Genomic DNA, 11,890 nt, shown 5'->3' on the forward strand with positions numbered 1-11,890 from the left:
ATTTTTCTTCCATTTAAACCAGAAAGAGAATGCAAACTATGATTAATCGCTGTGTCGAAATTGAGGAAATTAAGTGCAGAATTATTACCGGAGAAACACAGTGACTGTTAACCCTTTCCTCCCCTCCTCTCCTGTTGTGCTGGGATACAGTTCCATGGGCTACAGCAACCTTCACCGAAGTGGCCGCCCTTCAGATGTGGACATCGAGCGTCGGCGGGCGAGTCAATCGTATTTGGCGAGTTACATTACAGCCGAGCCTGATCACGTGATCAGCCGACTCCCACAATCCAGCGGTGGATGCCTGGATAGTGAGGAGAGATGGCTGACATTTCCTCCCCCCCCTCAGTAGCCCATGGACAGAAAGGTCAACTGCACCACCCTGCTGGAGAGAAGCTCACTGGACACAGGCTGGGGCCCAAACCTGGGACCTTCTTAGTCCACACGGATTAGCACTCCACTAAAGACTGAGGCCATTGGCTGACTGAGGTTATTCATTTGTTAACAAGTATCGTTGCTGCTACAGCTGACTTTACAAAACATTTTTACTTGAATATTTATATACATGATGTTAGGGTTGGATGAAGTAGAGAGGCAGGAGGCTCGTGTGGAGTATAGACCAGTTGGGCTGAATGGTCTGTTTCTCTGCTGTACATTCGATTTGTAATTCTCTGTAACGACACCATTATGTCATTTATATCACTTTCTTTTCCTGTGGGTGTATTGTATGGTTGGTTTCCCCTTTTTATCTGGAATTTTTCTCCCCTTCTTCTTCTTCTTCATTTCCTGGGACTAACACCTCTGAAGCTCAAAGGACAGAAGGCCAGACTGCCATCAATCAACTCCATACCCAGCTGTTGGGGAGAAGCAAGGACTCCGCCCCCACCCTGAACACCACACTGCCCTCTTCTTCTTCGTCCCCACCTCTGCTGGGAGTTGCCTCTGATCGAACCTTCCTCTTCAACGTGTACAGTACTGAATCATGTGAACCATCCCTTGAATTCAGCAAGAGGCTGGAAGAACAACGAGGGTGAAACTGGTCCAGGGCGGTAGTGTAAAGCAGGCGATGGTGAATTGGCCGCCCGTGTAACACGCCCCCGACCCGCGTGGAAAAGAAAATCAGGCAGGGTGTAAAACGGGCTGGCGATTCGCTCTCGCCCGTTCCGCCCCGACGCCCAATTCCACCCCGTGTACCTTTACCTGAAGGGCCTCAAGGCACAGCGGGGTGAGAGTTCCTCAGTACTCCTCGTGTAACCAGACTACAGAGACCGGGATTACTATTTGGCTGCACACAGAGGAAGTCCTCTCCCTTTAGTTTTGAATTCAGGTATCACCGCATTATGCTGTGGAGTGTAGAACGATTACATGAAAGTACATAGAATTTACAGCACAGAAACAGGCCAAGAAGGCATTCGACAAGATGCCACATAAAAGATTATTGCTCAAGATAAAGAATCACTGGATTGGGGGTAATATTCTGGCATGGGTGGAGGATTGGTTATCTTCGGGTAAGCGTTCTCCAAGGCGGCCTTCGAGACACACGACAACGCAAAATCGTCGAGCAGAAGTTGATAGCCAAGTTCCGCACCCATGAGGACGGCCTCAACCGGGATCTTGGGTTCATGTCACGCTACACGTAACCCCACCAGCAAAAAGGGGGAAAAAATTTATATGTTTTTTAAAATTCTCTCTCTCTCTCTCTCTGCCATTTTGAGTTTCTTTCTGCCTGCCTGTGTAAAAGACACAATGTATATCGAGTGTACTGGGACGTGCTGTTCTCCGTGACTGGCCTGTTTGAATAACAACGACACCTTTTGATTGGTGTGATGCTGTCCCAACATCGTATAAGATATGCGATTTGAGAACCTTTTCATTCAATCATCTGACAAAGGAGATAATCTCCGAAAGCTTGTGATTTTAAAATAAATTTGTTGGACTATAACCTGGTGTTGTAAGATTCCTTACATTTGTCCACCCCAGTCCATCACCGGCATCTCCACATCACATCTAACAGGAAGCAGAGAGTTGGGATAAATGGTTCATTCTCGGACTGGCAACCAGTAGCCAGTGGTGTTCCGCAGGGGTCGGTGCTGGGTCCCCAACTCTTTACAATCTATATTAACGATTTGGAGGAGGGGACCGAGTGTAACATATCAAAGTTTGCAGATGATACAAAGATGGGAGGGAAAGTAGAGAGTGAGGAGGACATAAAAAACTGACAAGGGGATATAGACAGGCTGGGTGAGTGGGCGGAGATTTGGCAGATGCAATACAATATTGGAAAATGTGAGGTTATGCTCTTTGGCAGGAAAAATCAGAGAGCAAGTTATTATCTTAATGGCGAGAAACTGGAAAGTACTGCAGTACAAAGGGATCTGGGGGTCCTAGTGCAAGAAAATCAAAAAGTTAGTATGCAGGTGCAGCAGGTGATCAAGAAGGCCAATGGAATATTGGCTTTTATTGCTCGGGGGATAAAATATAAAAACAGGGAGGTATTGCTGCAGTTATATAAGGTATTGGTGAGGCCGCACCTGGAATACTGCATACAGTTTTGGTGTCCATACTTAAGAAAAGACATACTTGCTCTCGAGGCAGTACAAAGAAGGTTCACTCGGTTAATCCCGGGGATGAGGGGGTGGACATATGAGGAGTGGTTGAGTAGATTGGGACTCTACTCATTGGAGTTCAGAAGAATGAGAGGCGATCTTATTGAAACATATAAGATTGTGAAGGGGCTTGATCGGGTGGATGCGGTCAGGATGTTCCCAAGGATGGGTGAAACTAGAACTAGGGGGCATAATCTTAGAATAAGGGGCTGCTCTTTCAAAACTGAGATGAGGAGAAACTTCTTCACTCAGAGGGTAGTAGGTCTGTGGAATTTGCTGCCCCAGGAAGCTGTGGAAGCTACATCATTAAATAAATTTAAAACAGAAATAGACAGTTTCCTAGAAGTAAAGGGAATTAGGGGTTACGGGAAGCGGGCAGGAAATTGGACATGAATTTAGATTTGAGGTTAGGATCAGATCAGCCATGATCTTATTGAATGGCGGAGCAGGCTCGAGGGGCCGATTGGCCTTCTCCTGCTCCTATTTCTTATGTTCTTATGTTCAATCGACCCAACGGGTCTATGCCGGTGTTTATGCTCCACATGAGCCTCCTCCCTCCCTACTCCATCTCACCCTATCACCATATCCTTCTAATCCTTTCTCCCTTATGTGTTTATCCAGCTTCCCCTTAATTGTATCTATACTATTCGCCTCAACTACTCCTTGTGGTAGTGAGTTCCACATTCTAACCACTCTCTGGATAAAGAAGTTTCTCCTGAATTCCCTATTGGATTTATTATATATTTATGGCCTCTAGTTTTGGACTAGTGAGTTTTACTTATTTATTGGTAAATTTGATTAAAGTCTCGATGCTGATCATTTTATTTGGCAAGTCTGCTTTTATTTTAAAGAAAGGAATGTACTTTTTAAACTTGGACAATGCAACAAAGAATGAATACAACTGGAAAGGATGAGTGCACACTCCGCCCATTGGGATTCGAAAGTTGCAGCTGTCTCCTAAAGCTGGTGTACGTCCTGGATTTAAATATTTTAATAAGGTTCCTGCCTGTTTTGGGCAGGACCGATCGCCGTCCATTTCGAGGCCCTCTTGAAAATCAAGTCAGGCAGCCGACAGGCGGGACCTTTTACTTCAATTGTCAGCTGCTTCTCACCCCCAATTTCCAACGTGAATAGGGCCAGACAGCAGTCGAAAATCAACCCCCCCCACCGCCCCCCCCAACTCTGTTTTGGCGGTGCTGGTTGAGTGATAAATATTGACCAGAAGAATTCCCTTGCTCTCCTTCGAATAGTGCTGTGGGAGAGCAGGCGGGGCCTCAGTTTAACGTCTTATCTGAAAGACGGCACCTCCGACAGTGCCTTCAATCAACTGGCCGTTCATCTCAAGTGGTAGAGACAGCAGTTATTTGGGGAGGAATGGGGGGGGTTTGGATATGAGTTTCTCAGACCAAACAAAACTACTTCAATAGGTCGACTTTTCAAATAGGAATTTCATAATAAGATTCAAATAGAAATGTTATTGCTTCCTTTAATCTAACAATTCAAATAAAGCAAATGAAAAGAAAAAACAATCTTGCCAGACAATAATTCTAAAGCATGAATTCCAGGTGCTGGTTACGTGTCATTACTTCATCAGTATCTTTGCTACGATTCATTGCAATCTCTCGGTGAACATTGAGAAGCACAAGCCCGACTAATCGGCCTTCGCCGCCCGACTAATCGGCCTTCGCCGCCCGACTAATCGGCCTTCGCCGCCCGACTAATCGGCCTTCGCCGCCCGACTAATCGGCCTTCGCCGCCCCACTAATCGGCCTCCGCCGCCCCACTAATCGGCCTCCGCCGCCCCACTAATCGGCCTCCGCCGCCCGACTAATCGGCCTCCGCCGCCCGGCTAATCGGCCTCCGCCGCCCGGCTAATCGGCCTTCGCCGCCCCGCTAATCGGCCTCCGCCGCCCCGCTAATCGGCCTCCGCCGCCCGACTAATCGGCCTCCGCCGCCCGACTAATCGGCCTCCGCCGCCCGACTAATCGGCCTCCGCCGCCCGACTAATCGGCCTCCGCCGCCCCACTAATCGGCCTCCGCCGCCCCACTAATCGGCCTCCGCCGCCCCACTAATCGGCCTCCGCCGCCCCACTAATCGGCCTCCGCCGCCCCACTAATCGGCCTCCGCCGCCCCACTAATCGGCCTCCGCCGCCCCACTAATCGGCCTCCGCCGCCCGACTCATCGGCCTCCGCCGCCCGACTGATCGGCCTTCTCCGCCCCACTGATCGGCCTTCGCCGCCCCACTGATCGGCCTTCGTCGTCCAACTAATCGGCCTTCGCCGCCCCACTAATCGGCCTTCGCCGCCCCACTAATCGGCCTTCGCCGTCCAACTAATCGGCCTTCGCCGTCCAACTAATCGGCCTTCGCCGCCCAACTAATCGGCCTTCGCCGCCCAACTAATCGGCCTTCGCCGCCCAACTAATCGGCCTTCGCCGCCCAACTAATCGGCCTTCGCCGCCCAACTAATCGGCCTTCGCCGCCCCACTAATCGGCCTTCGCCGCCCCACTAATCGGCCTTCGCCGCCCCACTAATCGGCCTTCGCCGCCCCACGAATCGGCCTTCGCCGCCCCACTAATCGGCCTTCGCCGCCCCACTAATCGGCCTTCGCCGTCCAACTAATCGGCCTTCGCCGTCCAACTAATCGGCCTTCGCCGCCCCACTAATCGGCCTTCGCCGCCCCACTAATCGGCCTTCGCCGCCCCACTAATCGGCCTCCGCCGCCCCACTAATCGGCCTTCGCCGCCCGACTAATCGGCCTCCGCCGCCCCACTAATCGGCCTTCGCCGCCCAACTAATCGGCCTCCGCCGCCCCACTAATCGGCCTCCGCCGCCCCACTAATCGGCCTTCGCCGCCCGACTAATCGGCCTCCGCCGCCCGACTAATCGGCCTTCGCCGCCCGACTAATCGGCCTCCGCCGCCCCACTAATCGGCCTTCGCCGCCCCACTAATCGGCCTTCGCCGCCCAACTAATCGGCCTTCGCCGCCCCACTAATCGGCCTTCGCCGCCCAACTAGTCGGCCTTCGCCGTCCAACTAGTCGGCCTTCGCCGTCCAACTAATCGGCCTCCGCCGCCCAACTAGTCGGCCTTCGCCGTCCAACTAATCGGCCTTCGCCGCCCAACTAGTCGGCCTTCGCCGTCCAACTAATCGGCCTTCGCCGCCCAACTAATCGGCCTTCGCCGCCCCACTACACATCGGCCTTCACCGCCCGACTAATCGGCCTTCCCCGCCCGACTAATCGGCCTTCGCCGCCCCACTAATCGGCCTTCGTCGTCCAACTAATCGGCCTTCGCCGCCCCACTAATCGGCCTTCGCCGCCCCACTAATCGGCCTTCGTCGTCCAACTAATCGGCCTTCGCCGCCCAACTAATCGGCCTTCGCCGCCCCACTAATCGGCCTTCGTCGTCCAACTAATCGGCCTTCGCCGCCCCACTAATCGGCCTTCGCCGCCCCACTAATCGGCCTTCGCCGCCCCACTAATCGGCCTTCGCCGCCCAACTAATCGGCCTTCGCCGCCCCACTGATCGGCCTTCGCCGCCCCACTGATCGGCCTTCACTGCCCAACTAATCGGCCTTCGCCGCCCCACTAATCGGCCTTCGCCGCCCAACTGATCGGCCTTCGCCGCCCCACTGATCGGCCTTCGCCGCCCCACTAATCGGCCTTCGCCGCCCAACTAATCGGCCTTCGCCGTCCAACTAATCGGCCTTCGCCGCCCCACTAATCGGCCTTCGCCGCCCCACTACGTCGGCCTTTGCCGTCCAACTAATCGGCCTTTGCCGCCCCACTGCGTCAGCCTTCACTGGTCGAATTGCCGATCTGACCTGCTCTGGAAAGACATCTGTTCTAACAAGTGATTTAAGGCAAGTTCTTTCAAAAGAAGTAGTCGGATATCAAAGAAATCATACAAATTTCAGGTGGTGTTTGAACCCCTGAACAACCTCCCACACCCCTTCCCCCCTCTCCTGCCTAGGTCACTATTTATCTCATTGCTCTTTGTGGGATCTTGCTGTGTGCAAAATGGCTGCTGCATTTGCTAACACAACAACAGTAAATATTGCCATGTCACTACATCCTGTTCCAGAAGGACAGCCACTGTGCACCCCCCTTCCACTGGGATCGGGGAGCCAGCTTCCATTGGCGTTCTGGGCTCTGCTTTTACACAGGGTCCCATAGACAGAAAGTATATAGGAGCAACTCACCACCTTTCCAAAACACTTTTCACCATATATATTACTGATTTACAGACATACGAAAGTGACGTGCAGGAAAAGGCCCATTGATCCATCTAGCCTGTCCAATACAGTAGTGGTGCCACAAACACTCACTACTCACCTGGAGCCATGTAATGTCCTGGGAGAGGTGAAAAAGCATAAAAACTCAAGCCAATTATGGGAAAAAAATCTGGAAAATCCTTCACCAACCCCCTTTAGGCGATCGAAACTAGTCCGAGATCACTCTGGCCCTGATTTATAGTGCCGGTATATACCTCTTGTTCAAAGTGATCTCCATCCCAGCCAGAAACAGGTCCAGCTCGCTCTCTCTCGAAGGAATTCAGTGAATCAGCATTCACCGCAGGAGCCAGCGGCCTGTTCCAGAGCTCCACTATTCTCTGGTTAAAGAAGAACTGCCTAACTCCAACCTAGTTCTGGTAACCGGTCTCCAAACATATCCAAATCCAGTGACAGCAACCTTCTGCCTCCGGGCATTCAGCCAATTCTCAATCCACCGCAGCAAATTATCACTAATTCCACAAGATCCGATCTTGTAGAGAAGCCTCTTGTGAGGTATCTTATCAAAAGCATTCTGAAAGTCCAAGTATACAACGTCTACTGGGTTACCCTCGTCCACTAACTTTCAAAAAATTCAATCGAATTTGTAAGATACGACCTTCTTTTCCAGAAGCCGTGTTGGGTGTCCCTGATAAAGTTTTCTCTATCTAAGTGATCATATAGGGCACCTTCGAGCATCCTACCTATTACTGAAGTCAAGTTAATGGGCCAATAGTTACCCGGTTCTCCCTTATCCTCCTTTTTAAAATTTGGAATGATGTTAGCTTCCTTCCTGTCTGAGAGAACAGTCCCTGACACCAGCGATCTACTGAAGATACGGACAAGGGGCTTGCATAGCACCTGTCTCATTTCTTTAAGGACCCTCGGGTGGATATCCTCTGGGCTGGCAGCCCGATCTATTTTAAGGTTCCTTATTCTATCTAAGACGGTATCCTCATCTATTTTAATATTAAATTTTAGTGTTAACAGCACCACTTAATGTTGTCAGCAGAGCATCGTCTTCAAGAGCAAAGACTGATGAATAGTACCCGTTTAGTATCTCTGCCATACACAGAGTCCTTTCTAAACTGTCTTTGAGCATCTTTCAAAGGCCCACTACGGTCTTTGATGGTCCTCTGATGCTTCACACAGCTATAAAAGCTTTTTTCATTGCTACCACAGTTGTCCACTATCCTCTTTTCCTTTAAACTTTTAGCTGATCTAATAGCAGCCGGAGTTGTCTTTAATGGTTCACAGTACCAGTCTCGGTTTTTCTGGGTATTCTTTACTTTTAGTTTATAAAAACATTTTTTTTTTTAACGGCAATTACAGCACAGGAACAGGCCATTCGGCCCAACTGTTCACATGAGCCTCCTCCCTCCTTACTTCATCTAACCCTATCTGTATATCCTTCTATTCCTTTCTCCCTCATGTACTTATTTAGCTTCCCTTTAAATGCATCTGTGTTGTTATATCTTATTTATCCTTGTACATGACCAGTCAGACACCTTGACATCTTCTTACCACACTCCTTTCTTTTGCCTTTGGTGATGCACTTGGCTTCTATGTGTTTTCATTCGCTTTTAAATCCTGCCATTTATGGCCAGCATCAGTTGCTTCCTCACCCAGCAGAACTGACCAATTGATCTGGTCCAAATCCTCTGTCATTTTATCTCTTTTGAAATCCAGAATTAATTGTAGATTCTCAGTACCATTGGTTCTGTCAGCCAATTAAAACCATATAATATTATGATCCTTGTTTCCCAGGTGTTCCCCCACAGGGAGGGTTGATACCAAGTTAAGCTCAGCTGTGGCTCAGTGGTAGCATTCTCGCCTCTGAGTCAGAAGGTCATGGGTTCATGTCCCACTCCAGGGACTTGAGTACAAAATCTAGACTGACACTCCAGTGCAGTTCTGAGGGGGTGCTGCACTGTCAGAGATGCCGTCTTTCGGATGAGACTTAAACCAAGGCACCGTCTACTCTCTCAGGTGGACATAAAAGATCCCATGGTACTATTGCGAAGAAAAGCAGGGGAGTTTTCTCCGTGTCCTGGTTAATATTTATCCCTCAACCAACATCACTAAAACAGATTATCTGCTCATTATCACATTGTTGTTTATGGGCAAATTGTATTATCTACATTACAACAGTGACTACACTTCAAAAGTACTTCATTGGCTGTGAAACACTTTGGGGTGTCCTGAAGTCATGAAAGGTGCTATATCAATGCAAGTCTTTCCTTTTCATTATAAACACATGATCTAGTATATGATTACTCCTGGTTGAGGTACAGATCAGCCATGACCTAATTGAATAGCGGAACAGGCTCAAGGGGCTGAATGGCCTCCTCCTGTTCCTATGAAAATGATTCTCTTCATCTGAGGAGGGAATCATACACCTTCCTATTCCTGGGTCCCAGCTGCCATTGAATGTTCTGAAACCTGGGCTTTGTTTAATCGAAAGAGGGCAGCTGACAGAGGGAAGCCTATCTTCTGCAGCTGGCTGCACTCCTGCCTTATATATGCTTTGAAATGCATTCATCACACTTCAGATGTCACGCATGAAAATTTATGTGTCATTGTTTTAAAACAGTATAAAAAAAGACAAAAAGAAAGCTAATTATTTCCTGCTGGTTTCTTCTGACTTCCAGGGGGGGGGGGGGGGGCTGGAAATTTACAAGCAGCTGCCAATCCACAGAGAAACTTCTCCTGCAATTAACCTCTAACTGACCACAGGATGTGTTTCATTACAGCAATGAGACCTTATGGCCTTCAATGGTCATACCAGCTACACGTAGATCGACCTCAGCAGCAAAGTAATACTTGTATGTTAATGACATTGCTGTCCAGTCCTTACAAAACGGTGCATGATTGGACTCACTGTGAGCACTGCCATGGGGGATTGGTTAGTAATGTAAAGATGCCTTGTATGACAACCTGTAATATATTACAATTCTTGCACACGGCATGCACTTCCTGGAAGTGTCATTTTTACTTGATGTAATATTCTTCCCGTCACACTTTTGTTGATCAGACCCTTATTGTGATCAAACAACGCTTCTTTCAACTCATCGTGGGAGATCGAGTGATACATGAAGAAAGGTCCGACATCGAAAATGCACCTCTCACCCTCTGGACATCACACACCAGCCAACACACTTCATTTGAGTAACAAAATATGTTTGTTTCGAAAGAAAGACAGTCATTGACCGGGAGCCTGAAATTTACCACCGTCCCTCTGATTGACCACAGCAGTTTCTAAATCACGACAACTCCCTCAATTTGCCGAGTAAGAGCGGTAACTTTTAAAAGGGACAGACCACCTTAGCAGCGAAAATATCACAACTGTGCCCGGACTACCCTTGAGCAATGTCACGGGAAATCTGCTCGTAAGGGGGGAACCCCTCTGAGTGTTTCATGTATCCCACTGGAAAGGTCATGAGCCCACTGTGCCTATAAAATAAATGTAACAAATGGAGGAATTTATCCTTTTATATAAATACCTCAACCTCCCTCTCTTTAAAAAAAAACAGGGACCATCAAAAGGGAATTGAATAAATATCTGAAAAGGAAAAAATTGCTGGGCTCTGGGGAAAGAGCAGGGGGAGTGGGATTAATTGGATAGTTCTTTCAAAGAGCCGGCACGGGCACGATGGGCCGAATGGCCTCTTTCTGTGCTGTACCATACTATGATCTCTGCTTTTAAAAAGACATTAAAAAAAAGACACTGCAATGAATGCATTGAAACCAGCTGTAACTAAAATACACTCAACACCGGACTCCCAATCTCTGAATGCATATATTTTTTGTAAAAAGAAACACGCACTCACTTTTGCATCCTGTAACTCTGGCCAGTGGTGGCTCTGCTCGCGTCCCCATATAACACGACCCAGGTCAGGGTGGAAGAAGTAAAGGAGCGCGGCCAGACAGCCGAGGATGGCCAGCACCAGCCCTTCCGATCTCCGAGTCAGTCTCCGCATCGTCCTCTTTCAAATGAGAATAATAAACAGTAGGAAGAACAGATAAACGCAGACAAATGCACAGAGCGAGCTGGACATGCAAAGAACTCCCAGCAAAGCTGCAAAGTCCTGTGATCGCACTGGGCTCTGTGCCTGGATCCTTCTCCTTCTCTTTGCTCTTAAGGACATGCCCGTGAATTTTGTTGTTGAGGCTAATATTTCCATCCCCCCACCATCCCCTTTCTCCAGCTCCAGGCTGTGCCCAGCACCCCCGGTTGAGAAGCTCTCTCTCTCTCTCTCTCCCTTCACGGTAGAACTGACCGCGGCTGCTGTTCTCCGGCCAGCTCCAGATCAGCTAATCTCACACACACACACAGGCACCGAGAGAGAGAGAGAGAGAGAAGGGCTGTTCAAGATCTGACTGCTGTTCAGCACCTCCTACAGCGCACGGCACCGAGAGACAGCGCCTGCTAAAAGATACAGCAGCAGGATGATCAGAGCAAAAAGACTCAGCACCCTCTCATCATTCCCCCTCTCTCTCACTCTCTCTCGGTCACCTTCCATCCATCTCTCTTTTCCCACCTTTTTTGTCATGTCTCTTTGTCCTTACCTCTATTTTTCCCACAAGCCCCCCTCCCCATTTTCCTCCTCTCTCCCTTTGTGTCTCTGACTCTCTGTTCCTAGATGTTAATCTGCATTTTCCTTTTTATGTTTGTCTCGCCAATCTTCTATTTTTCTGTATCTTTCTCCCTGACTGCTCCCTCCCTTTATCGAATTGTCTCTTTCACTGTCCACCTCTCCCTCAATGTCTTTATCTCTCCCTTTCTTTAAACCTCCTGTTCTATCTCGCTGCCTTTTCTTTGTCTCTCCCTTTCTCATCTTCTATATCTGGAGATCACTCTCCTTTTTTTCATCGAAATCCTTCTCTCCGTTAAACCGAGACGCGGTCTGCCCTCTCAGGTGGAATCTTTCGAAGGAGAGGAGGGGAGTTCTCCCCAGTGTCCTGGGGCCAATATTTATCCCTCAACCAAAATCACCAAAAAAACAGACCATCT

At 49.1% G+C, this 11,890-nt stretch overlaps 1 protein-coding gene across 1 annotated transcript in view; it reads right to left on the reverse strand.

The window, feature by feature from the left end:
* LOC137315674 (polypeptide N-acetylgalactosaminyltransferase 14-like) overlaps positions 1–11,251 on the reverse strand; it is a gene marked incomplete at its 3' end in the record, with an annotated part of 128,470 nt that extends 117,219 nt beyond the window's left edge. The window contains exon 1 of the mRNA XM_067980183.1: positions 10,707–11,251. Within this exon, the coding sequence (XP_067836284.1) occupies positions 10,707–10,856 (150 nt within the window). The remainder of the gene's footprint in view (positions 1–10,706) is intronic.
* Positions 11,252–11,890: the final 639 nt, after the last annotated feature.

This window comes from Heptranchias perlo, unplaced genomic scaffold, assembly GCF_035084215.1.
Source record: "Heptranchias perlo isolate sHepPer1 unplaced genomic scaffold, sHepPer1.hap1 HAP1_SCAFFOLD_554, whole genome shotgun sequence".
NCBI classification, from domain to species: domain Eukaryota; kingdom Metazoa; phylum Chordata; class Chondrichthyes; order Hexanchiformes; family Hexanchidae; genus Heptranchias; species Heptranchias perlo.